This window comes from Chiroxiphia lanceolata, chromosome 3 (assembly GCF_009829145.1).
Source record: "Chiroxiphia lanceolata isolate bChiLan1 chromosome 3, bChiLan1.pri, whole genome shotgun sequence".
NCBI lineage: Eukaryota > Metazoa > Chordata > Aves > Passeriformes > Pipridae > Chiroxiphia > Chiroxiphia lanceolata.
The window spans coordinates 8694278-8721665 of NC_045639.1; the positions used below are offsets into that span (position 1 = coordinate 8694278).

General features: G+C 48.6%; 1 protein-coding gene across 2 annotated transcripts in view; it reads right to left on the reverse strand.

Moving 5' to 3' along the window:
* LOC116783955 (phosphofurin acidic cluster sorting protein 1-like) overlaps positions 1 to 27388 on the reverse strand; it is a 61394-nt gene that overhangs the window by 5070 nt on the left and 28936 nt on the right. For both annotated transcript variants that reach the window (XM_032682029.1, XM_032682028.1), the window contains exons 2-14: positions 14810 to 14897; positions 9741 to 9830; positions 9268 to 9393; positions 8920 to 9082; positions 8676 to 8767; positions 6513 to 6593; positions 5658 to 5717; positions 4861 to 5012; positions 1321 to 1414; positions 932 to 1003; positions 517 to 638; positions 261 to 393; positions 32 to 136 (exon numbers count right to left, since the gene is read on the reverse strand). In XM_032682029.1, coding sequence (XP_032537920.1) covers positions 32 to 136; positions 261 to 393; positions 517 to 638; positions 932 to 1003; positions 1321 to 1414; positions 4861 to 5012; positions 5658 to 5717; positions 6513 to 6593; positions 8676 to 8767; positions 8920 to 9082; positions 9268 to 9393; positions 9741 to 9830; positions 14810 to 14897 — 1378 coding nt within the window. The remainder of the gene's footprint in view (positions 1 to 31; positions 137 to 260; positions 394 to 516; positions 639 to 931; positions 1004 to 1320; positions 1415 to 4860; positions 5013 to 5657; positions 5718 to 6512; positions 6594 to 8675; positions 8768 to 8919; positions 9083 to 9267; positions 9394 to 9740; positions 9831 to 14809; positions 14898 to 27388) is intronic.

The window sequence follows — 27388 nt, forward strand, 5'->3', positions numbered from 1 at the left end:
TATGCATCCAGCTCCCATCACGCCTACTCACCTGCCCCTGCCACTCAGCGACATTCACCAGCACGATGCTCTCGGGGAGCTGCTCGTCTGAGACCAGGATCTGGTTCAGCTGATCGTAAACAGACTTTCGGGGCACCTATGACAGCATCACCATGAAGGTTAACCCCAGTCAGCCGCCTTGGACACTCTGCCCATGGCTGAAGACCTGGCAGAGCTCTCAAATGAGAAGCCTCCAGCTGAGACTGTTCCCAGGGCCTCACCTGGGTGCTGTGCCACGAGTCTGGAGAGCTCTCACTGTCCAGGCTGCTGGCACGGCCACCCTGTCCCTTTGAGCTCTGCCGGTCCTTCACAGAGGTGCTGCGGGGACGCCACAATTGCTTGCTCTCTGCCTTGCTGTGAGTGAGAAGCAGGAGAGGCAAAACTGTTGACGAAATCTCATCTCCACCAATCCCCACTCTCTCCAGGGAGTCAGCGTGGGCCCACGCAGCCCCAGCATGGGGCACAGCCCTGCCTTACCTGGGGGACACAGCACTGGGGAGCTCAGCTTTGGTCCCAGGGCCCAGTCTATCCACGCTGCCCTCCCTCGTGGCAGCCTCTGTGGGGGCCAGCCGTGGACATGGCTCCTCTGCAGCCAGCTCCTGAGGGCCACACACAGTCACTTCATACACACTCCTCTCTCTGCTCCTGCAGGGAGCAGCCCTGCACCCATGGATGCCCATCATCCAAGACAGGCCTGGAGAGCCAAGGCTGCAGGGCCTTGAGAGGAGTGGGCTGCATCTCCTGCAGACCCTAACATTCCCTCCACTCTTGTGCTCTCCAGCACAATCTACTTGTCTTCTCAAGCCCTGCTCCCAGGTTGGTGGGCACCCCTGGTACTCCAGAAAACAAGGCGGGGCCTGAGAGAGCTCCACATCTCATAGCCTGTACTCACCACTGCAGGGATCTCCACTCCTGGCTCTTCCTGTGGTCGCTGTGCTCCTGGCTTCCGCTTGTCTGCCTCACCCTAGGGGACAGGGAGTGGGGTCAGAGCAGGATGGAGCATGCTGAGCAGGGAAGGTGCCAGTGACCCATACCTGGCCTCACAGAACACATGCTCCCACAGGGGAGCCCGGCGTCCCCCTGGGACCAGCCCCAGAGGATGCCCCCCATCGCTACCTGTCTGCCTGCGCTGGGAAAAAGAGGAGGAAAGAAGGAAAGGAGCAGCCCTGGGCAGGTGCTGCCAGGAGCTGTGATCTCAGAGTGCAGGCACTGTGGGGGTACTGGGCTGGCTGGGGAGGGAAGGGGGCAAGTGGTGGTGGTGATGGTGGTGGTGTAACTCACAGGGCTGCCCGACTCTTGATCCTGCCCTTTCTGGCTGTGCAGACTGCCGATCTCAGTCTGGGAACCAGAATGAGAGACTCCCTCAAAGAAACGCCTGCAGAGAAACAGACAGACGAACGGACGGACAGACAGACAGACGGGAGAGAAAAAGGCAGGAATAAGAGAGGAACAAAGTCACCATGATCCCAGCACACCCCCACCGGCCTGTCCCAAGCACAGAGCACTGTGGAAAGGCCCCCAGTGGGACGCAGGGCCAGACACCCAAGTGCCTGGGCAACTTACAGCCTAGGAGCAGACCTGCCAGCAGTGCCACCTGCAACCCTGATGAGCTGAAGGAAGCATCCCTATCTCCCAGCCAGCAGTGCTTTCTCCCTCAAGTGATCCCCCACCCCTGCTCTGCAGGTGAGGAACTGCCACCATTTCACTGGAGTATAATCTGTAAAACCACAACTCCAAGATACTGCTGAACCTCTCTGCCTCCTCTGCACCACCACAGCTTCCACAGATTTCTGCTACCTTGCCTTCTGCTTCCCCATTTCCAGGAATGGCTCCTTGACTCTGCCTGCTGCTGCAGCACACTTCTAACCGCATCTTCCAACTTCTCTTTCTGCTTTCCCCTTTCCCAAGGCTCTGAAGATCACAGTATTGCACACAGAACCACACCTCAGCACAGTACTTAAATCTGCCTATTTTTAGTCTCTGAGCTGACCTTTTGGTGGAGCTGCAGGGTGCAACTCCAAGGTCCTGTTTCCAAATCACCATGGTCGACAGAGGAACTCTCTTGGGGCAGCCAGGACAGTCTTTGCTGCTACAGTGTGAGCTTCCACCTTTGCTTACCCTTTTTCCACACATTATTTATTTGCCAAGGACCCCCTTCATATCCTGTGGGCTGCTTGAAGACCAGTCTTTAGGAAACAAGCAGGCTCTATCACTGAATCTCACTTGCCAGTTTTCCCAGGACCCTTACAGCAACCACAGTCCATCTGCAACATGTGACTTTCCTGCAGGAGACTTGAGCTAGATTCCCTCTAAGCTGTGTGTATGTGCTCATTAACTCCCAGGAAATGTTTCTCCTGATTCGCCTAGTGCACAGATGGGGACGTCAAGTTGCAGGTTTGCAGGGATGGCCACAGAGGCATAGAGAAGTTCTTCTGTTAGGACTCTATCAGTTTCTTTCTATTGTTTTCTACTGTCCTCATCTGGACATATCTGCAGCTTTCTGCAGGATTCCTCCTCATTTTACTTTCCTTTTAGCATGCTTCCTCCTTTGTATACAGCATGCCGTAGTGCCAGGCACGACAGTGTTTGTCAGGTTTTACTGCTACTAAAAGGACATTCCATCTCTGTAAATACATGATGGTTCCCACTGCAAAGCAGCTCTTCAGCAGCAGTTTTTATACACTGGTTGGGACAAGTCAAGGCTCGATTTTCCCCTCACTGGCCCAGTGACCGGTTGCTCACGACATGTTTGTTTACCAAAGCTCCAGATTTACAGTCAGAATTGTACTCTGATGGGACATTTTCTCCAGGTCACACTGGGATAAATTATGTCTCCTGTTAATAAAATATATCTTCTCTCTCCTAGCCCTTCTGCACAGCCTCCTTCCATTTTCAGCAAATTTATTCCCCTTCTTCCCCATTCATTTTTTCAGTCATTTATGGAGACATTTGTTCCTTCACCTTTGATCTACAATCAGTTGGTCTGACTATTGAGGACTTACCTAACAGCCTCAGTTCCAGCTCCAGTTTTGCCCCAGTGCAGGAGCAGCCTACAGCTGCGTAGCCTCCCTGGCTGATCAAAAGGATGGCTATCAGCTCCCAACACCACTGGCCCAATCCAGGGCACCGGTAACTGCTCACCATTAAGGACTACCTTAATGCTCTTGCTCCACAGAGACCTTCACAGCGTCTAGCAAGGCTGTCTATGACAATAAATCCAATATGAGGATCACACCTCGAATTTACAGGTTGGGCTGGAAGGTCTCACCAGCTGACAAGGCTATGCAGGAACCATGGGAACCATGAAGTCTACACTAAACACCTTGGCAGTCAGCTTCCACATCTCCTTAGAAAAAGTACAGACACAGTAATGTGAATTCAAGGATACATACAGCACTGCCAGAAACTGAGGTACTAGAGACCAAACCAAGCCAGGGACACTTTGTGAACAGGCTGAAGAACACATCAAAGCCCAATAGGCTGTCCTTCCAGAGTCAGCACCAAACAGCCCAAGAAGACTGTAACAACAGGTACCAGCAGAAACCAGTGCTCACTTTGGGATGCTGTCCCAGTGACCAGATGTTTGCAAGTAGAACCAGGTTGGAGGTCTTACATTTAAATACACTCAACAGACTTCTTACAGTTTCACACAGTTCACATACATAAAGTGTTATCTGACCATCTTCCTTTTTCTCCCACAGCACCTTTGTTTCCTTTGATGAGAGACCATGTGAAACTCCTTTTGGAGTAAAGTAGATCATCTAAGCAGCTCCTTGTCCACGTGTTTGCTCTCTCCTTCACAATGACTTGTGGGTTTGTGAAAACATGACTTCTGTCATGTCCCTGTTTTTTCCCCAGTGCCCCATGGGTTCCAGAATCCAGCAGATTTAATTTCAAACAGTTTGCCTGCAGCAAACCAAGTCTGCTACTCCTGCTAAGTACCTTCAGCAAGGATACCAACTAAGCCAAATTATATTTAAATACTATATATACATATATATATATATAATATATATATTTACATGGCAGGGAGGTTGGAACTAGATGATTTTTAAGGTCTCTTCCAACCCAGGCCATTTTATGATTCTATATATAAAATCTATAGAAAAAACAATGTCAAGTGAGCTTGGCTTGGCTAGAAGAGACCCAATGCACTATGAGGCAGTCAAGTAGAAAGACAGTAAAAGGCGACCTTTTCACAAAAAGACGGCACAAAAGCAGAAGAGCCATGAGCAGAGAGGCCAGGTGATTGCAAATCACATGGGAGCAAAGCCTGGTTTCACTGCATGGTCCACTGGAGACTTCTGTGCCAAGTCAGCAGCACTTGGCAGAGCAAGTTAAGTCACCAGCGCCTGGGGAATGGGATGAGGAACATTGCTGATGGTTGCTAGTCACGTTTCCACAAAGGCTGGGAACACAGCATGCACATCTCACAGGGACATAAAGACTGGCCCAGGCAGTCACTAAGTGCTCATGCTTCAGTGCGGAGAGCCCAGAAAACACCAGGACTGTTGGCAGAAAGATATGAAAGCTGGGAGCAGCCAGGGCTTAGATCAAGTAGGTACTCTTCCAGCAGATCAGTGTCAGATGCTGGGCTGGCAGAAAAATGAGACTAAGTGTGAAAGAAGATGGATTTTATGGGCAGTTTTGAATTTATTAAACAGGATATGCAAGTGAGGAGCTAGAGGTGCCAACAGAAGATGGCAATAGGAGTGGAGACAAGACAATGCCTGCATTAGCCCAAGCAACAGAAAAGTGTCAGAGGGCATTTCTTCACATCCAATAGACTGCTGTTGGCCAGGGACTCCCTTCAACCCTTACCTCAGGGTGGGCTTGGGTGTGCTGTGCACACTCTCATTGTCCTCAATCTCTGGGCCGCTGTCACTGTTGTTGCACTCTTCCAGGCTGTCATAGAGCAAGCCCAGGTCTTCCTCCACCTCCTGGGTCTGGTCTACAGGGTCAGAGTCCAGGACCTGCGGGACCAAACCCAGAGGACAGTGAAGAGATACAGAGTTACCTGCACCCCAGAACAGGCACATAGAAACTGCCTGACAGTCACAAGGCACACCATGGCACCGTTCTCACCTGAGAGAGCCAAATCCAGGCTGTGGACAAATCCAGTGACATTGCCATTAGGCCAAAGGAGGGTGCCATGAGCATGACATCCAAAGGAGTCTCAGACATCCATCAAACTTACTGGCAGTTAAGACACTTAGGAGGACCTTCACTGACTGTGCTGCACACTTAGTGCAGACTCTCAGCCAAGGCAAGCTACCCCCAGGCTGATTTTAGCCTGCTCTCAGTCATGGACAGTATTGCCCCCACAATGCCAGCTCCTGGTGCAGAGTCAGTGTGTGACTGAAGCCTTCTTCCCTGGGCACCTCTCCCCAACAGAAAGGTGCTTTTTGATTTTAGCACAAGGCTCAGAGCTACGTTCTTGAGGCAGAAGGCTTTGGAAAAGCCAAGGCCCAGTCTATGCCATGTCTCACACCACCTTTGGCACACCCCTGAGCATCTACAGCTCATGCCTTGTGCTCCCAGTGAGTGGGAACCAGCACTCTGACATCTACACATCTGCCAGAGACGTTCCCAGGTGAGGCAGCCTTCTTGCTTCTTACCTCTTCTGTCACTTTAAACCTCTTCAGCAAAGCCACAAATTTCTGCTTGAAGTTTGGTTGCTAAAACAAAAGAAGATCAGAAAGAAGATCAGCAAAACTACTAAACCATGTTCCAAGATGACTAACATACAGGCCACAGTTACTGTCTCTAACATGCTGTCAGCTCCTTTCTAGCTCCATAGGTCCAAGGTCAGCTATGATCTCTCTCACTCTTTAAATTTGCTGTAGGATTTGGACTAATTCTGTACTCCACAAGAAGCCACTGTCTGGGCATGAGGGGGGATGAAAGGCTTCATACTTTTTCTGCTACAGGCTGGAATAGCACTCCATTTAAATCTCCTTTCTCCCCAGATCATCTGGCTGAGGAACACTGCCTTCAAGGAAGAAAAGATGGGGAATAAACTCAGGAAGAAGGTGGCCAGACACCTACAGGGCTGAAGTCAACAGGGATGAGAAGAAGCTTGGAGAGCAAGGGGCTGGCAGAGCAGCTCCTCCCTTCTGCGGACAGGGAGGGGAGCTGCTAATCGTTCACCTTTCTTTGTGCCTACCTCCCCTTCCTCAGAAAGGGAAAGAGACCATGTCACAGTAGCAAGTTAAAACTGTGTTGCATACAGATCATCACTGATATGAAGCCAGGCTAAACACAGTACAGACCATGAATTGAGGTACAGCCCTGAGCAACAAGCTAGTTAGCTCATTAACGGCAAGAGGTTTGTTCCTTCTCAGAGCCAAGGGGGCTCTCCCCTGCTTTGCACCAGGGCCATCATTCCCCCTCCCCAATGCCCCTCACTGCCTTCAGGGAGGGGACAAAGTGAATCCCTTCCATCCCTTTGATCACATAAATGCTGATGTTACTCTGGTCATTGATGTGGTTCGGATCATTTTCCTCCTAGCCTTCTTGGTTTTCCTCAAGTCATCCTCTTCATCAAACAGATCCTGCAGGTAAAAAAGTCACAGCACATCAGAGCAACTGAGTTCAGGGAGCAGCACCTCCTAGTTCTCCTGCCCCACACTTGCTCTCCATTTTGAAAAGCTTTGGTCCACTCTGCTCCCAGAGTCTTGCTTCTTATTTCCACTACCTCTCTCCATGGAGCTCCTTCTCCCTCCTTAGCACTGTACCCCAACAGACCTTCTTTCCCAGCACCTGTGCCACCAGGCCTCTCCAGAGATAAATGTACCAGCAAGATTAAGAGGAGAGACAGCAACTTTCTGCAACGGTCCTTATTGCAAGCTAAAACTCTGCTCTCTGCACTCATCAGCCTTCCCCATGAACCATGTCTTGTTCTCCCGCTCTCCCCTCTCCAGAGTTAGTTCAGAGGGTACAGCACACAGAGTCACAAAAAACCATTTTTTCCAGGGATCAGCCTTAACAAAACGCACAACTCCCTGGGACATGGGACCCTGATGTGTTAACTCAGCACACTGGGACGAGTAATCTGGAGGACCCTTGTGAGAGACTGAAATGTTAATCATTAATGATTCAAACAATCAGTCATTTGCAAAAGCAGCAGAGTGTTTTGCCCGGCCAGGTTTGCACCTGAAGGGGAGGACGAGAGTTCCTGGATGTGTGGTGGAGAAACTTCTGATCTGCATAAGAACAGCTCAGGAGCAGAGGGGGTGTAGCACCTGTCACCAGAGAATGACCATGACAAATCAAGCTTCGCTAAGCAACAAACTGGATTTTGAGCCAGATAAGGGAAGAGGCCACTAAAAAGCAAATCCTGCTAGGTGGGATAATGCCAATGTCCCCCCTTACACAACCAGCTCAGCTGTAAAACCCCACCACCCCCCCCACCAAACCCCAGGAAGGTATCAGGACATTCATAGGTAGGCCTGAAGGTATTGATCCTTCTGATGAGGCATCTCACTGATGTGAGAGGCAGCTGTCACGTCTTAGAAGGTATCATAAACCATCAAAGTCCCCCAAAGCCCACCAGACTCATTCCTGAGGCCTTCCACCAGAAGACTGATCCACAGTATTTCAACAGATCCACAGTGTTGCAACAGAGTGTAAAACTGTGTCACTCCCACCTCCCGCCCAGGGAGGTATCTGGGTGTTCACACCTAAACCTAAGCATATATTAACCCATTGAACTCTATGTTGTGGGGGCTTCCCCCACCTCTGACAGATCAAGACTGTGACCATCACTTTGACCAAGCAACAATCAAGTCTCATTGCTGGATCCACAGGTAGTGATATCTTTCCTCTCCACTATCTACTCTTATCCTTCCTTCTTTCCTTTCTTTCTTTTCCCTACATATTTTCTTAAGTGATATCTTTACACTTTTATATTGTTATATTACTATAGATAATAATAACCAAAATGGCTACATTCCTCCTTTCCATTGCAACCAAAGTGTTCTGAAATAAACCTGCCATATATATATATAAACACCAGTCATTCATTGTCACTTCACTCTAATCTGCCCCAAGGGACCTATTAACAAGAGCCTCAGTTACACCTGCCTTCAGGGGTGGGTCATAACAACCCTGAAAAGAGTTTGTCCCCATGCTTGATCAGCATGCTACCACAAGTCCTTCTTTGGCCCCAAATACAGGCAACCACAACAAGAGGACAGCAAACACAGTGACACAGATCATCACAGGGCTGGGATGAGTCAGCCATCTGTGACCATTTTCAGACCTAGACAGTACTTCTCCCTAAAATCTCTGTTCTCTCTCAGAGAGTGAGCAGTCTCTGGTCTGTTAGCACAGGGAGACAGGAGAAACTCATGGTGCCAGACTGAGGAGAGCTCAGCAGTGGTTTTCTGCTGCAGACCCGACACCTCTAAAGACAGATGGTTGAGACCTATGGCTCTCCAAAGTCCCTTGCCTCACCATGGACTTGACAGCAGCCCACAATTCTTTCTGCTGTCAGGTATTATGGCTCTCTGCTCTCTGCCAAATGTTTCATGAGGGAAATGAGAGGGCTCAGGGTGATCAAGATCTTCAACTCCCTAACTCTTGGCCCCAGAAACAGGACCAGGACATAAGCCATTTTGCCAGGCCTCCCTTACCTGACCCTGCACAGCATCATCACTGGCTTCCTGCTCTGAGGAGAAGCTGTCATCCTCTTCTTCAGAGTAGTTATCAATGTCCGGGGAGCGATCTGAAAGCAGACAGTGCAAATGCCCAGCTAAGCATGATGCCTGTCATGGCTCCAGCGAAATGACTGGTACTGCTGGCAGGCACAGGGGTACACACTCTGCTACCCATGTCCTGTCCCAAATGCTCGCCTTCAGGTCTGAGCGCTAAACACACCTGAAGCTTTGATTTTAGGACCTGAGGGGACGCTCCCGTCCTCGTGGTCAATGGGCTGACTAGACAAAGAGTAGATGCTGATTTCAGCCACTCGGATGTTCACATCTTTCATGTTGCTGTGGAGGCCCAGAAGTTGCCCACCATCCGTCGGGTGCTGCATCACCTAGACAGACAGACAAGCTCCCTGACAGGATGACACAGCTGGCAGCCCACCTCCTCTATATTATAACCCACCAACAAGCCAGAGCACTCCCAGCAATGAGGCCCTATCCATCAGCCCAGCTCTGTGCCCAGCGCTGGCACAGGGAAGGCCATGTGAGGCTCCCCTCTGTTCCCAGCTCCCTGTACCTCGGCCATGTTAATGATGCCCACTGCAAGAGTCTTGTAGCCCAGGATTGTGCGGTTCTTGTATCTCTTCCTCCGCTGCAGCATGATCTGTAGTTTGTTGCCATCTCTCTTGAGGAAATGTGGGTACTGGGGAAGGAATGGTAGCATGAGGGCAGGGCTCAGCATGACAAACAGGTAGAAAACTCTTCCTCAGTGCTGATGTACAGCAGGATCTGACCTGCCAAGCTTTGAGGTGCTCCTCAAAGGCCACCTGCACTTATCCATCATTCTCCATATCCCAGTGCCCAGCAAAACAACCCCTGGAGCAACGGAGTACTTGGCCTGTAGCAGGAATCTGTGCTGCTATGGTCTGAGCATGGGCAATCACAAGAGGCCCCTCCCCAGAGACTATGCCTTTCACAGTTAGACCCAGTGTTGTGGTTGCTGAAAAGTGCCAGGCAAGAAAGCCCAAGGGACCAGGCAACACCAAGTACCTGCAGTGAGAAGGTCAGCTCCAGCTCAGTCTCCATCAGGCCTCCAGGTGGGAGGACGTATTCATTTGATCTCAGGACTCGCTTTGAACCCTACAACAAGATTGGCAGACACACACTGTAAGCTAAGCTCAACCACAGACTCCACTGCACCACACACACAAGTCAATGGTGTTCACAGTCCATAAGGAAAGAAGACAGTGCCATGACTCTGTTCTGTTCCACCTCACAGAGCCACCTTACACACACCTATCAATGCTTTGCAAAAGCCTGCAGTTTCTCCTGAGCTGCCAGAGGTCCCTTCTCCTTGCCTGCCTGCCAGGGAGTACTTGCTCTTCACAAACCTGTTTTGCTTAATCTGGCTCTTTACATGGGGAGTGCAAGTCTAATATTGTGCAGGGGACACTACTCGAGCCAGAGGGAGCCATGTAGAGGGAAGGAAAGGGTCCCAACACACTGCCTGGCCAGGAAAGGGAGACATCTCTGCCCTGCAGTAGACAGATCCTGTGCAGACAGATCCCTGTCTAAGCACAGCTGGTAGAATGGCTCTTCTGGGACCAAGTCAGGATGTCCCAGGAGAACAGGGGTCCCCCTCTTCTTGCTCATCTTGTGTCTCAGAAAACTCCTCCTAGTCTTTTCCTCAGGCAACAGTCCTTATGTCTCCACATATAGATATGGGTTTTTTCCCCAGAAGGACAGTAAGAGAGGCACTCTAATTATGTACCCACTCCAACTCTTTCTTTTACTTCTGTCCTATCTTTACTGTCTCTATGTCTTGGCTTCTGACAGAGAAATTGAATGACTTGTGAGATGAAAAATGCTGTCTGCATGCAACAGCCTCTCTTGGCTGCAGGGTGGCACAACTTGCAGACCCTCCCAGAAGTTGTCTGCAATGCTGTTGCCCGAGTCTGTGCCAGGACCAAGGCTTTCCTGTGAAAGGTCTTCCTAAAACTGAAGAGAGGAGGTGGAGCACATCCCCTTCACCATCTGTGAGCATTCCTGGCCAAGAACACACTGACTCTTCCTTCCTGAACCCTTCTTTGATAACAGATGACAGGTAGTCATAACGAGAGTGACCATTTGCTATTTGATGCACAGAGATTATCCACCAAAGATTCATTCTTTCATCAAAACACAAATACTACTGCAATTACTCTTGAAGATGCTATTTTTAGGGAACGAGTTATGGCAAAGAAAAGGTGAGGATACCCTGGGTGGTGTGTCCAGCGAGTGAAGGTTTCATAAACGATGCTGTCCTATGCCTTACTGTCATTTACCACTACATCCAGCCTCAATCCTAGGTGAATCCAGTCCCTCAGTAAAATACCAGTGCACATCTATGTGGCGTTGCAAGGACTGGGACAAAGGCTGCTTCACTATCACAATGCAAGCACAAGAACACAGAAACACTGAGGATTCTCCATCTCTTGAGAAATTCAAACCTCTACTGGACATAGCACTGAGAACCTGATGTACCACAGCTGTTCTGCAATTTGAGTAATGTCAGGCAAGACCAACTTCTCAGCACAACAGTTGAGTATCCCTATGAGTACTACAGGAAAACTTAATATCAGACTGTTATAGTGAAAATCACAGATAACAAAGAGTGTCAAGGAAGTGAAAAGCAATAGAGAGAGGTCATGGCCACAGATCTTCACTACCTAAAAACTGAAAACATACAGGAGCTTTCACTACTATACACAGGCACATGATGCCCAAGTGTGGTCTGCAAGGTACAATTCCCAATTTCAGGTATAAATCTGTCCTGACTGGTCTGGTTTATAACACGGTCAAAACTAGAAGAGCATACCACACCTGGAAAAGGAGAGAGAACTAACATAATATTGGAGACCTGGCCTTAGGCATACAGCAAAGCACTAACCAGAATTCAAGCTAAAGGTGCATTTTGGGAGGGAAAAGACCATTAATATCATCAGCATACTTGGGGTGTAGCTGAAATTACTTGGGTAAGAGTGAAAAACAAGTGGTTGCAAAGAGAATACAAACAAAGCATAAACAGAAAACTCTGCATAGCAAGAAAGAGCAAAAAATCCAAGTTCCTGCAGGAAGCAGGGCTGGAGCAGCAGGCAGGCCTGTCAGAGGCAAATGAACTTCTTAGCCTGGCCTATGGTCTGCTATGTAGTGACTGCCACACTCTGGTCTGCTATGTAGTGACTGCCAATATCATCCCTCTACAGCAGTACCAAGGTTTGAACCTGAGTCACCAGCTGTATCCTGCAAGCAGCCGCAGGAGGATCTGCATTCGCAGCACCTGTCACAGGAGCTGAAAGTTCTAGGAGTGGTGAGGTTTGCTTTCTTCTTTCTTTGATTGTTTTCTCTATTCATGGCTCAATATAGGGTATTTCTGAACTATAGTCTCTCTGTCGAGAGACTGTTTCCCTTCATGACATAATCAGTTATGATACCAAGACAGGTATCTGCACCTTTATGGAGCTGAGCCAGGCACATCCAAATCTCTTAAGGCCATGCTGAACACCACACAGAAGGAAATGCTCTACGACATCTCCAGTCTGTTAAAACAAATAACAAGGGATAAAGGTTTAAAGACCACTCAAATGATACGAGAGTAAATCCCCTTTTTCACATAGTTCAGTTCTCACTCAAGGCCACTGAACATTATATATTGAAATAATCTGAGGGAAATGAGTAAGTCCTGTAGACGTAGAAAGCTCCCTTAGTCCTTTGACAGTGGTGTTTTCAGAAAAAGGAGCAGGTAACAGCACATGGCACAGCTGGAAGCTATCTTTTAAGACCAGAAGGGCATGATCACTGTGAGATCAGGTATTCCAGACAGGCTTATACTGTCCTTTGAGTAACATACATTTTTTGAGCAGACTGCCTCCAGCACTGGGGCTGTTTTCTTGGTGCCAGCACCATTCAGGCACAGTCAGAGTTTTGTTTCCATGCAATCTGCCCTTCAGAGCAGCAACTTCCCAACACGCAACTTTCTGAACCCAACAGAGCTGCTACTGAAATAAGAGAAAATATAGCTCTCCTTTCCTCTAGTCCCCAGCTGCCTCCTTGGGAATTTGCAGGTCCTCCATACATGCATCAGCTGTTTCCATCCAAAAGATGGAAGCAGCAGCATTCACTGGGCAGCCTTCAAACAGCTTCTTACTAGTGTGACTCATCTGTTACCTAGGAGAGGAGCAAAAGGGATGGATCCATCTGAGGCCACACTGTAGGCAGGCTATGCTGAGGCTGCCTACAGCCTCCATCTGCCTTCCAGCAGTCCCAAACCCCGCCAAGGCAGCTGGTCAGGCAGGTGAAAGCAGTCTAAGGAGGCACACAGATCCACCCCACTCCCACAATCAATGTTAAGCCATAGAGTAACGCGGGCAAAAGCATTCTCCTTCAGTTTTCTTCAGCTTTGCAGGGAGTCTACACCATGCAGTCATAGCTATGTGGCCCTGCAGAGAGGAGGTGACCATGTTTAAATCAAGTCCCTCAATTCAGCCTCCATTCCATGGCCTCCATTCATGAGTGAAGAGTCCCTGCGGCTTCAAATTGCTGAGGCCTATTAATTTCTTTTGCCATCAGGGTGCAAGATTGGCCTGTGGCAGGGATGGGGGTGATCTGTTTGAAAGAGCTGGAGTCTCACTGCACAGCCTCTTCCACAGTCTCACATTTGCAGTGCATGAGAGGGGGCAGCTGAGGACCTACACACTCAGCACATATCAGTCCAGGCATAAGGGATGCTGCACAGGAACTCAAAGATCCCCAGTCCCACAAAACACACACAGCTTGGGCCAACAGTGCAGGAGAGAAGTGAGACCAACCTAGCCTTCCCAGTCAGGAGGGACCCACAGCTCCCAGCTCGCTCCCAGCCCCCCAGTCCTGTGCTGCTGCCACCTGTGGCCCAGCCTTGATTGCTTCTGCATTTCCAGGGGCCAGGCACTCTCTGCTGCCCAGGTTGTTTCCTTGCCTGCACCAAAGGGGCACAGGTCTTAGAGGTCCCAGTGCTTTCGGCTCTCCTGAATGACATCATACACACAGTGATGGAAAGATCAGCAAAATGGGACACTGACCAATAATGCATAAACCCCAGTATCCTCCTGCTGTCCTCACTCCAGGCCCCAGGTTTCACGTATTTTGCTTTCTGTTTCTTCTGTGCAAGTGAATCAGGTCTGCCATGAAGACAAACTCCAGCTCCCAGAGCTCCACTAATGCTGCAGCTTCCAGCATTAATCCAGGATTTAGATCCTAATGTGTGCAGCACAAAGAGCTCTGTGGGAGCACAAAGCTGATGAGCTTCTGCCTCGCAGTGCTTTCAATGGGATCAGCAGCTTTCCTGCCAGCTGACAAGAACGAAGGAAGGACACCAGCACCCTAGTTGGGTCAAAGGGGCTGTGGTGAGAACATACACCCAAGACGCATCTTGCTTCCATGCTGTCTCCTTTGGCAGGTGGAAAGGATGTGACTGCACCCATAGGAACCCATCTCTTCTCCACCAGCTGCAGAGAGGGTGGGGGGATTGCACATACCAGCATAGTGGCAAATTCCCAGTCCTCTCTCCCCTCCACTCTGCCTGGTTCAGAGTAGAGGCATCAGGCCTAGCACGGATGCACAGAGAAAGGGAGAGGACAGCAGAGGGAACTGTGAGATCATGCAGGGTACAAATGTCAGCAGAAGTTATGCACAGAGATGATGCTGATCCCTTGCACCCTTCCCACCCTTCACTCCCCAGGGAGTGATCTGGATGGAGGGCATTGCCAGAAACCACCCAGTACTGATCCTTTCTAAAGGGTTGGGAACAGTGGGAAGCCAAAGTCTGAACAGCAGCTTGAGAGGAGGGCCTTGGCTGAGGCGGGCAGGAAGGCATGACACATTCTGTCCCAGTGCCTAACCAAATTCATCCCTGATATAAACCAGCACCATGCAGTTTGCTGCTGTCCCACCGGCCTGAGAGCCAAAATCTCCCCAGGGGTGCTAACCGAGACAGAAGGAGTTGAGTGGCACAAGGCAAGGGACATGCAGACCAGCACTTCACAGAGAGCAAAAGGACAGGCTTGGCCTGCTGCCATTAGGCAGCAACATGGAGAGGAGCCTACCTGAATCTTCACAGCAATAAGCACAGAGCTCAGCTCTTTGTCCAGCTCTTTCAGCACCGTGAGTTTCTTCAGGCGCAGACTGCAGAGCCTGTAAGATAGAGAGAATGGGACACATTCAGGCACCACCATCCCTGGGGCCCTGCCACATGGTACCCGGTGCTCGGAAGGCAGCCTGGATGCTTGGCCCACTTGCAGGCACAAGCTTGGCCGAGGAACACTGGCATTCAGGCACCCCTGAGACAGACCATTGGGAAAAAAGGAAAGAAGAGAAATTAACAGAGCTAAAGCAGGCTTAAGGGATTAGTTGGAGACAGGAAGTCCAGCAGCAGGCCATATGGTAAAGAGATCCCTTCCCAAGCAGGGCTGTTGCCAGCTCTGCTTAAATCTACCTTGGCCACAATGCTGTTTATTTATAAACCAAAGCACTTAAATCCACTCTTATCCTGGACTTAGTTAAGGCAAATGTTCCCATGCTCTTCTCTTGCACGGTACCACACAAAGCTGACTCGGGAAGCAGCCTCACAGGAAGCTTCATACAGCAGCCACCCTGACAACCACAAAAACCTGGGGACTCAGCATGGTAAGTGGCACTTGCAAGAAAAAGCTAGGAAGGAGCCTGAGGCTAAGTGAGAAGAGCGACTTCTGCTGCTCAAAGGATTAGTCAGTGCCTGTGAGATAGCCAGCCACCCCGATCTCCTGCCTAGGAGCCTGCAGCAGAACTCCCACAGAAAGTACCTGCAAGGAACTCTGTGTCAGGGAGCACAGGCCAAACACATCTTTACCAGCAACACCAGCACGCTGATGTTTTGCAAGCCAGCCCCTGTGCTCCATGCTCCACGGCTGCAGACACTGGTACCCAGGACTTTTGTGGATATCAGTATGCTGGACCTGAGATTTAGGCCACCCTTCCTGAAGAACAGATTTGGCTACTACCAAATACATTTCTGTTGACACATTGTGCTCCCTGAAGGACCGAATCTATTCTCTCCTGCTTTTTTTATTTTTAAAGGAAAAAAACCTGCTCTTGCTCTGCTAATGTACAGGAACAGTGTAGAACAGTCCAGAGGTGGAATGACAGTGGAAAGGGAAGGACAAACAGCCAAACTGCAGGACAGGTTTAGGACTTAGCAAGCACTCATTTCCTACCATGTCCCTGCCCTCTCTTCTAAAATAATTTTAGCTTGTGCAGAAGATTTTCTGGACTGTGGCTGCAACCCCGCTGCTCTGTCCTTCACATTTGGGTAGCAGGGCATGGTGGAGACTAGAATTCAGGAAGCTGGGAGTGCAGGTAAGCTCTTGTACACTTGTTTGCCCAATGGTCTGCATTCCTTCAGCCAAAACCCAGGGCTACAGACCCCTAAGCCCTTGTACTCTGTGCACCCCAATCACTCTGATCACTACAATACTCTGATCACTACAATAAGTGATCCCATCTCTGTCCACCCTTCCCCTCTGAGCTTCTGCTTGTAGGAAGGGAGAAACCTTATCATCTGGGGCAGGTTTCTTCCTCCCCAGAAATACTTCAGCAAAGTTAGGAGTGAGCTGAAGGGAGCAAGGCCAAAGACAAAGAGGATGCCTCTTGGGCAGGGAGGGGGGACTAAATGCTCACCAAAAAGATGGAGTACAGCAACTACACCAAATGTACTAAGGGAAAGCTTGCAAAGAGGCTAAGCTTAGCTAACACCATCACTAACCAGTGCTAGCTTTGACTGTCCTTAGTCCCTAGATAAGCCACAAAGAGAAATGAGGCTTGAACATGTCAGGCAAGGACAGGACATCTACTCAAATTTTCCTCACAGCACTGATCTAGTTACCTGCATGGAAAAGTTATCCCCAAAAGATTAAAACTTCCATACAGATATCCAATCTTAATTTGAGGATATCTACCTGGCAGTTGTTCTCACTGTAAAAACACACTCCTCATCCAAACTAATCAATTCATTAGCTCCTCATGCTCTTCTCTGAGGCACTCAGGAGTTCTGTCAGTACCTGGTATTTTTTCTCAGGGAAGAATAAGTGCACACCAATCAGCTTTACTCACTTGGGCAGCTCTTTCACCTCTGATAAGGCAGTCAACAGCTTCTTTCTTCTCTCTCTCCGAAAGCTTCTATCCCTCTCCAGCTTTTAAGATCTCTTACACACAGTGTGAGACACTGTACTCTGCACCTTGTCCTTCTCATACCACATGCAGGAAGGTGGTTACCCCCTCCCACCCTCTGCTTTTCCTCCCCTGCAGCACTCAGAGATCCAACTACCTCAGGTATAGCTTGCAGCCTGCAACTCAAACCCTTCTCAAAACAGTGCTTTCTAAAATACCATTACCCTTCCAATAGGGATTAACATGCATGTTCTGGAGTCTAAATATACTTATTTGCAGCACAAGAGCACATAATTTTTAAAAGGGTGCTCCTTTAGCAACTTGGCTGTCCCTGATGATCCTCTTTTGATCTGTTACCTAACCAACCCCTGCATCACCCAGATTTGTGTCACTGCTGGGTGTTCAGTGCCAGTACTGGGCAGCAGTGGGTCTCACACTAATCCCTGCAGATCTCTACAGGACAGGATCGATCCACAGTGATCAGAATGCTGCTCTGAACACTTCAGCCAAATCCCAGGGCAACTACCCCACGGTTTTGCCCAGAACTGATCAGTGTGTAATACCCCCAAGTGACTAACTTTTTGGTAGATAAATTATAAATCTGGATTTACTTGTTCCTATAATTAAAGACAATAACTAGCAAATGTTCTTGACCTGTGGAACTACTGCAAGGACTTCCTCTATATCCAGTTGTGGTAAACATGACTAACATTCTGACAGCAACAGTGACTGGCAGCAACAAGGAAAATGAGCTCCAACAGGACAGTCTGACAGCCTCCTGGACCTCCAGTACTCCTACACTCCACTACTGGTTGTTTACTGGTGAGGAGTATTTTTCCTGGTATTATCTTAAAAAATGCTGCCTTCTTTTCATCACTAACTTGGATGATCAGTCAGACAAAAATCCTCTTTCCTGATCATGGCTTTTCAAACATGCAACCAAAGAAAGCACCTCCTACTTTTCACTTGTTCCACTCTACCTCTTTATTCAACCCCGTACCCAGCAGGAGCACACATCCCTCCACCGCTACTGCCTGAGGAGGTAACAAGCAGGAGTATGTCTGCACATTCACACACCCAGCACTGCCACCACCCTCACCTAAGATGATGGTAACAAAAAGGAACACGTGCACATATAAACACACACGCATCCCAACAGCCTGGCTAAAGAGCATGTGTGTGTGTGCACCGACACACACACAGACAGACACACAGTGCCTGGATGCACCTCAGCTAAGCAAGCACTGACTTTCAAGTTGGGATTCTGAACTGCAAGCAATTACATCAAAATAAGAACATGGGGAGAGACAAGGGAAAAAAAAAGAGAAAGGGGCAAACAAGGAACTCAATGAGTTAACAACTCATTAAAACCACGAAGATGACATTTCCTGGAGTATGTTTTCAGACACTTAGGTCATACTTTGAAAACGGTCCCAAAAACATCACTCAGCACATTTCTTTTGCTTTTCTTTCACTTTTCTTTCCTGCTCCAGGTTGCAGCGTCCCAGCTGTTTCCTTCCTCTCTAGTTAAATGACAAATTTGGAGCTTTTGCTCTGAAGTCTGATTGAAACACTCATAACACTTTCTTCAAGCTGGCCTGTGAGTTCATCTTGAAAAGCAAAGCTCCTGTAACACATACATTTTGTGAAGTTCAGTGCCAGCAGCAAAGCACTGCCTCCAGCGGTTTTTTGCAAATGCCAAGAGGCGACTGCTGCTCTCAGTGGACACACACACACAGTGGCTAGTTTTTTTAAGGAAACCTTCCTGTCTGAGTGATCCATTCAGGACCACTCTGGGAGTCACACTCCTACCAACGCAGACTTTCATTGCTGGGACCAAAGCCCCTTCGCAGGGGGCAGTTCCATTGGACCCATGGGTGCCCCGACTGGATCCCACCACACACTACACTCATTTAATCACAGGGCAGTAAAACCATAACAGCTTGAGCTAATGCCTCCAGGGTGAATGTAGGAATCTTTGGGCTTTTTTACTCTGTTTTTAGCCTATTACTTACATGCTCTTCACGCCCCTTACATATGCCTCTTGATCCAATGGTGATATTTGGTCTGGGGTCTTCTGCTTCTTTATTTGGGTTCTACAGAGTCTCTGGGTGAACCAGCCACACAGTGCCACAGATGGCAGTGTCCTTTGTTAGGCAACAGGTCAGTGCCAGTTCATGGCTCCTTTCATGGGACACCAAGACATCTCCTGCCATCCAGGGCACAAACCTGCAGCTCACACTGCAGCTGCACACCCAGCTACCTGCACTAGGTGTACTCTTCAACAGCTTTATTGTTGCATTTTCAAGGTCAATGTTTCAGTGAATGCCATATATCCCTAAAGCCCCCGATGTCAGGGGAATATAAACCAGAGGTACGGTTCTTAAGGCTCATAGAAAGCAAAGGAAAACAGGATGAAAATACATCTATGCACAGTACAGGATGTGGTACATTTTTTCTGCTGGCATCCTGGGGCTGTTCAGTGCTTGGCTTACTGACCACTGGTGAGCAGCAGGTCATTCTCTGGAGAGGACTGTTTCGCTGGACATTTGAACTGATTTTTTCAAGTGGCAGCAGCCAGGTTCCTTGGGTTTTCCTGTAGCTCCTTTGCCACCTACAAATGTTAGAACACAGCCACTTCTCCCAGCACTGGCCCTCTGCACTTCCTTGTCAACGCTACAATCCTTATTGGATGCACAGCCATGGACTAAGCCTTCAATAGAGGCAATTTAGTAGCTCTTCAATATTTTTCCTGACTTTGACAGCTCAAGTTTCCCTTTCAAGGTGACATTAAACTCTGAGACTGGGCTTCTGGAGAGATGCCAGATGTTCCATAGGGCTCACAAGGTACGGGACGCTCCTGACAGTCCTGCACCCCTGCTGGAGCAGCACCTATTCCCAGTAAATGTTCCTGCTAGAAGACAGAACGCAGCTGGCCAGGACCAGACATCCTGGGCATGGGGACACCCTGCAGACTGGCTGGTCTTATGGAGTAGCTTGTAAAAGCAGTTTTACTCCCTCTGATCAGAGGGGTGTCCAGCCCTACAGCTCACCTCTGATAGTGGCCAAAGGGAAGGTGTCAAGGAAAGAGCACACCAACAGGGTGAGAGCAGTGAGATACCACCCGGAACGTGCCACAGCTTTCTGAAGTCAAGATACTCCCTGAGCCATAGTGGTATCTATGCATGAGACACCACTGATGCACACAGAGGGGAGGAGAGACCTACTCCACTTTCAGAAAGCAAGTCCCTGTTGCCAGCAAACAGGAGCAATGAACTGGGACAGCAGCAGGTTCATCAGGCTCTGCAGCTCAAGCATCAGGACAGGTAGGTGGGCCAATTACAGACATACTGGGATGAAAGCCAACATCAGCCTGCTTTGAGAGCCTCCCAAGGGAAAGAGAGACAGAACAGTCAGGGCTTGCTAGCACACTCTTGCCACTCTGCCTTCTAGCAACTGTTGCAGCCTGGGAAGGGCAAGTAAAGCGAGCTGCGCTGAAGTGGTGTAACACAATAGGATGCAGAGGCCAAAAGCCATGATAGCACCCTCTTGGGATCTCCGAGGAAAGAGCTAGGGCCAGAATCACCAAACACCTGCTGTGTATCAGGTCCTTTGGCCAAGTTATGCAAGGTGATGTGCAGCACAACAGCCCTAGTGCTGACCAGCAATCCTCTCCTTGCCATGAGAGAGGCATTTTGGCTCCCCTACACCCTGGCTGAGAGCAGCTTGCTACCAATAGCACATGTCTGCCCTGTTGCTGGATCCAGAGCAGAGTTCTATTACTGCAAATTGCAGTAGGTTTGACTTATCCCAATTACCAAGTGATCTTCCCAAAGGAAATCCTAAAGCATGAAAGACAGGAAGACAAAAACTCCCCACATTGTTACATCCTTTCATTTCCTGTAAAGCATTCACAGTTTATGGTTCTGCCTGCCTCACGAAATCCAAGATGTTTTCCCATGTGACTATTCCTCTCCTCTATCATCCCATCTCCTTCCAAGTGCCTCTAGACAGACGAAACCCAAGCCAATGCTCAGGCATCCCAGAGGACCAGCTGACACTCTTCTTCCTTTTGTCTCTGAGGCTTGTAACAGCAAAGGAATGTAAAGCCTGTGCTGAGAAGGGGTTCCTTCTCCTCACAGCAGCATCTTGGTTGCATTGCATGGGAGCAGGACAGGCAAAGGCATGCTGGGAAGGGCAAAGAATTACAGTATCAGTAGGATACACATTAGGAAGAGCAAGATGTCATCCTGAGTCAGGAAAAACGGGAGGCCAAGGGAAGAAAACAATGTCCTGAAAGCAGATACATCCACCTTTCCTTGTCTTCATGGCTGGCTGCCCAGTGTTCCTCACAGCTTTGTGTCCTGGTTAGCATGTGCCCCCTGGGATGGCCATTCAAGATAGACCAAAAAGAGGCCAGTGCAGGCCCTGACAGTGCAGCATATTAAATGGGACCTCAGCACCACTGTATTGAATTGGAGCACCTCTTTTTTTCATTTTCCTATTCTCATGGAAAAGAAAGTCCACACAATCAATGCTGTTATCATCTGACTGGGCAGTCCATTCTTAACTGCATTAAACATCACTGTGCATGCACATTTATCGGGCATGCCCTGCTGCAATCAGCTCTTGGAAGGGTGCCTAACTCTTTATTCTCTGGGTAGATGATTCTGGTTTGGTCAGCAACTTGCCCTTGAGCTTGCTGCACCGGGCTGCTCTATTAAACACTCTGAAGCGTCTTTCCCACTGTAGGGACCACACACAGGTCTGCCCAGGGGCTCTGACTGCCACCCAGAGGCCTCCCAGGAACCGCCTGCTCTCCCATCACAAGCTCTTAGCACTGCTGTGTTCTCAGATATGTATTTCATAGTACTGCAATACCACTGAGACAGCACACAGCCACTCCCAACAGATGCACAGGAAAAGAGCGGGTCACACCCCAAAGAGATGCAACAGTCACGACAAGGCATAACAGACATTCCAGGCTGGGTCAGGTGCACCAATGAGATAAGGAGGCTCAGATAAAAGACAAGAACATCAGACTATGTGCCTGTTTCAGCCAGCAGCAGTAGCTACTAGTGATCACTAGCAACAGCTACCAGAGCTGCTTGCTGCCAGTGTGAAAGCAGCCAGGTGGGAGAGAGGAAAGCACAGATAGGTACTGGATTCACTGATTTGTCTGGAGGATATAAGATTCACTCAGCATTACAGAAGAGATCTGTTGGATTTATTTAGGTGAATATAAAAATCTTTCTAAATACCTAATAAGATGTACAAAATCATCCTCTTCCTCGGGGTTTTCAAAACCGGTATCTGACATCTGTAGCCAAACTGTAGCCAAAACTGTTTCTGGATCAGCCACTGTTTCCTTCACAGGAAGGTTTTAACGGCTTATGGTTTTGAAACACCCTTTTTAAAGATCAGCCAATATGCATTACTGACTGTACACCAGCCCTACACACATGAGGAGAGGCAGACAGACCAGCAGCAGTGCTTGTGCTCAGGGTGCAGAGCACTTCCCTTTCCAAGAATCTACGTCTACTACAGGCTGCTTTTGTGCTGCCAAAATGTTACCATGCCGGCAGTGCACACCAAAAAAGATCTGAACTACTCATAACATTGCATTTCTAATTAAAGAATGGCTGCTTAGGACAAGACCTAACATCAAGATCCCTCTGCTTGTTTGCTGCCCATGGCATAGTGAGGAAGTGGGGGCTGTTGCAAGCAGGAGGGCACTGACGCAGAGATCACAGCATCCCAAACCAGGACAGAGCAGGCCTGGCTGCAATGAAAAAACAGCTCGCAAACAAATGCTTGGCCAAGGCCATACACGAGTATTCCCTGTTCTCCAGTATCCTCACTAAGCACAGACAGCAGTGACACTCTCAAAACAGCAAATTTCCCTGGGATTCTCTCTGGTCAGGCCTGCAGCCAACTGCTCCAGAGCACATGTGCTCTCCCTTCTTGAGGCTGCTGAGCCATCCTCTGGTGTTTGGATGTGCCTCGTCACATAGGCAAGTATATGACAACATCTCTGCAAGCAAATCACTTCTAAAAAAGACAAATGCTGCTTTCTCAGACCACTTCAAATGCAATAGCGGAGGCAAGTCAAAGATAAGCCTGTATTATGAAATGCTCCCTTCCTGTTCTGCGGCAGATTTCTTCAAGCAAACTGTCCTGTGCAGGCTCCATAGCTAGAGACAGGTCCACAGTTTCAGACTCAGTAATACAGGCAGCCTCGAAAAGAAGCAGACCACTTTGGTCTATTAGCTGTGTGTGTTGTGGACTTGTGTCTGTGACACTACACAGCAGACAAAAAGACTGCTAAATATATAACCTAAATGCCACTCCTGACTTGAGGACTGCTTTCTCCCGATCTGCCCTGCTGTGGACTGAGAGATCCCACACGTTTTGCCAGCCTGGAGAGCAAACCACATACATCCTTCCCCTGATCTCAGGGGACATTCCTGCTAATGCAGCTAGTCCCACTGTAGGAGGAAAGAGCAGCTCCTACCATGATGCCAGGCCTACCTAGCACCACAAAATCCCAAACAGGATTAGTACTGCCTGTGTATGCAGCCAGTGCAGAACTGGGCAACATGAAACAGACCACTACAACCTGTCAGCATTGGCAAGGCTATTCCTGCCTCTCCTTTCTAGCAAGTCTCTTCTCTCCAGACAGAATTCAATATAGAGCTCTGCTCAGCCAAGTTGTTTCCCAATAGGTTTATAACCTCTCTGATGCACAGGTCTCTTAATCTACTGATCCAGACCAGTGAGGCCACTGTGTGGACCACACACAACAGACCCTTGTCTGAAAAGTGGGGAAGCCACAAAAGGACAGTTGTTAAAACCATGGAAGAGCAATCATTCTGTATTCAGTGTCATAAACAAGATCGGAGGGTGGAGTGGAAACCCTGAGATCTGCCTAGAAAGACACTGTTGGTCTGCTCCAACCTGTCGCTGTCACAGACATGCCAGAGCTATCTCACATCCCACAGCGAGGAGCTGCAGCTTACCTGGCATTACAGAGCAGCTCTTCTTTTAGCACAGAAGTGCCTGCAAACACTCCAGTGTGCATTGTTTCTCCTCATCAGTCAGCTTCAAAAATAACCCCTCCTGGCAGAGACATCCATCTTGTCACACCACTGCAATCATAGTTTCTGAGCTGTTTCTACCCAACCATGCATGCTTTTTTGAGGCAGAGATGTCACACAACCCATGCAGCTGGAGAGGAAGTGAGAAGGCTGTACATGTTGCTATGGCTCACACTAAATTCCCTAGCTCAGGGGTACTATGGTATTTACCAGAAAATCTCAGCAATAGAAGAGTGCTTTGTGTCCAGGTCCACTATGCCTGTAATATCAAGCTCTCTGAGAGCAGGCATCGAAAATCATGAACCAGCTACACTGCAAAAATAGAGGAGCTGTGTCCAGGGAGCAGCCTGAGCTCCAGTGGGCCACAGTAGAGGCATTTTCTCCTTGGGGCCCTCTCCAGGTGAAGCATGCAGGCAGCTGCCATTCTCAGTCATTCCTGCTCGCTGGCACTCAACCAGCAGGCTGCCAGGCTGTCCAGCAGACTGTCCCTGCTCTCCAAGGTGCTGCAGCTTGGGCTCAGCAGTGTCAAACAGTTATTCGCAGGCCGGCAGAGCCCTGGGGGTCCCAGAAAGCAGCGCACGGACTAAGCAGATGACAGTCCATGCACCTGCAACTGCTCACTTCCAGCCACTGTCCCAGTGGAACAGGACATTCTTTCCAAGGATCACTGTGCCCACTCATCACCTCAGCAAGCTGCAAGCAGAGCCAGGAGCTATTGTGGCAGATGTTTCGTCTAGCTAAAGGGTCCATAAATAACTTGGTGTGACTCTTCACCACAGCCTGTATTGCAGCCACACTGGGCATAGGCAGGCATCCAAAGACACCCTGGCCAAGAAAATTTGAATTTGTAACATATATTAGAAGTTCAACATCCTAACAACCACTTTGTCTCTTTAAAGCACAGTTTTGTAGTGCTCACTGAAGCATCAGAGTGCCTATTGAAGAACTCAGGAAACAGAGGGACAGGTGGTTTATCATACAGTCCCTTCCCACCCACCCATGGGAATCTGTGGCTGAAGGGAAAGGATTTCCCGCACAATAGGTGCACACAAAACCACTTGGTGCAATGGAGGTGTTCCTTTATGCCCATTATATGGGCATATGCTGGCCTATATGTTCAGATGCATCGCCCTTGTTTTCTCTCTAAGTACTCTGAATTTTTATACAGGAGGTCGTTAAGCATTTCTGAAATGAGTCATCCCCAGCTCTTCTATATAGCCTTTTAGAAAAACATTTGCCAGTGCACATATCTTGGGACTGGCCCACAGGAAGCTCTGCACCAGCCAACTAAAGCAGAAGAGACAAAATGTGGCTTTTTTGGTTCACTGATCAAACTGTAAAAGAAGCCTATAAAAGAAATAAAAGCCAGTTCCAGCCCAGAATAATACTGAAAAGTTTTAAAAACAGCCATGAGGGGACAGCTTTGAATTTGACTCTATCTAACAGTGTTTAGTAAGGGCAGGAAATAAGACTGCAAGTGACTGAAATTCCAGCCAATTACAATTTTTAAGAGGACAAAAGTCAAGGGACAACAACATCAGAGAAGAAAAGTTAACTAAAAGCCCAGGATCTGAACATACCAAAAGTGTACCACTTAAGGCAAAAACCTAGTACAGAAATATCTGGCACTTCCTTAACAGAAACACTGCTTGCAGCTATAAATAGGCTGCCGGTTCAAAGGAGAATGCCCTCCTTGGGATAATCCTATACAGAGAAGAGGCAGAGGAAGCTGTTCTCCAGGGAAAGCCAGATACAAAACCACAGGATCTTTTGTTAGCACAATTCCTTGGATGCAATTGCCCTACTCCTCCCTCATGTATAAAAGATCAATCGGAGATTCTACAGATCGTCACCACTGCTCCTTATCATAAGAGGCAGGATCAGCCCAGATGTGGTAGGGAAGATGGAGGCACAGAGGTTGAGGTGAGAAGAGATACCAGTCCACAACACCTGGATATCCAGCAACTATCCAGAATCCTGGAAGCTGCACAGAGTATCTGACATGCTCAGAGCACCTAGCCTCACAATCACAAGCCAGTAGCACGGTCAGCAGTGGCAGAGCCAGGGATGTCCAGTCCAACAGCCTGCAAAGCCTGCACTAGTTTAGGTTTTTTAACATGCACTAAAATCGCATTGGCAAATTTAAATATAGTTTTACAAGAATAACCCTTACTTAAAATTAGAATGTAATTAGAGAAACGTACAGGTCAGTCAAAATTGGATGCACTGCACTTACTCTTGCCCTCATCAAGAACATACACAACCTGCCATCCTTCACACTGCAGCAGCCAAAGCACATGCCCCATACAGACAAGCTATGCCTTAGCTGTGGGATAACTTGCTCCTCAGAAGTAATTCCAACACTGTCACAAGGCACAAGTTGATGTGATCCCACCCTAGTCAAAAGTGAATACTCTGCATGACGAAACCATCCTTGTTCAGTGCTGGATTTTAGTGAGCTGCTTCTGAAGCTTGTTTGCATCTGCACCCAACAGTACCTAATAATCCCACATATCCCAAGTGATCCAACTCATGTTCAGTGTCAAAAGGGCTTTTAGGCAGCATCCAACCTGGTTTGTGTCATCAGAGGAGATAAAAGGACAGTATGGGAACAAACAAACAGCACAATCAAAGTGACCTATCTCAGTAAAATAAAGCAAACTGGCTTTTCCCATCTTGGAAGCAGACCAGCACTTACTGGAAGTAGCAAACTGAATAAATTTCTTTCACACTTGAGGCAGCTATACAACTTGGCACCCAGTTGGCTACTAGCTATGCACATTCACAAAGAAGAAGAGATAGGTTTAGACCTATCTAAATGCTGGTTGCCCTCAGCAATGCAAGGACAGGTTTATCTACTACAACAGAAGAGGCTGCTGTTGTTTAAAAGGTTTTTCCTCCATCAAGCCTTATGAACAGAGTTAGATGTACTTAGGTACAACCATTCTTAAAAGGAAAACATTTTTGTTCTATTGTACCATGGTCAAACAGTACAATGGGACAACAGGATACACTGTTGCCCTCCAAAACTTGTCAGTCCATACCCTACAAATCCAGAAGGCTGTTAAAAAGCTCATCTCTAACGTAGCAAAGCCTCAGACACACAAGAACTACGAAGCCACACTTGCCAATGTCTTCTGCAGGCTGCAAGTCACTGCTTCAGGCAGTGGCACAGGCTAAGCCCCTCCTCGTCCATGTCCACACTTCACTTCCTGCTGTGGCAAGCTCATGCAAAAACATCCTGCAAGCTGCTGCTTCGTATAGCGATGCACAAACACAGCCCATGCAAATGCAAGCATGCCCACAGCCGAGCTCTGCTCTTTCCCTGCCTTTGCCAGACCATCAGCAATGTACGTCCAAAGGCCCTTTGCCAGGCACCACTCT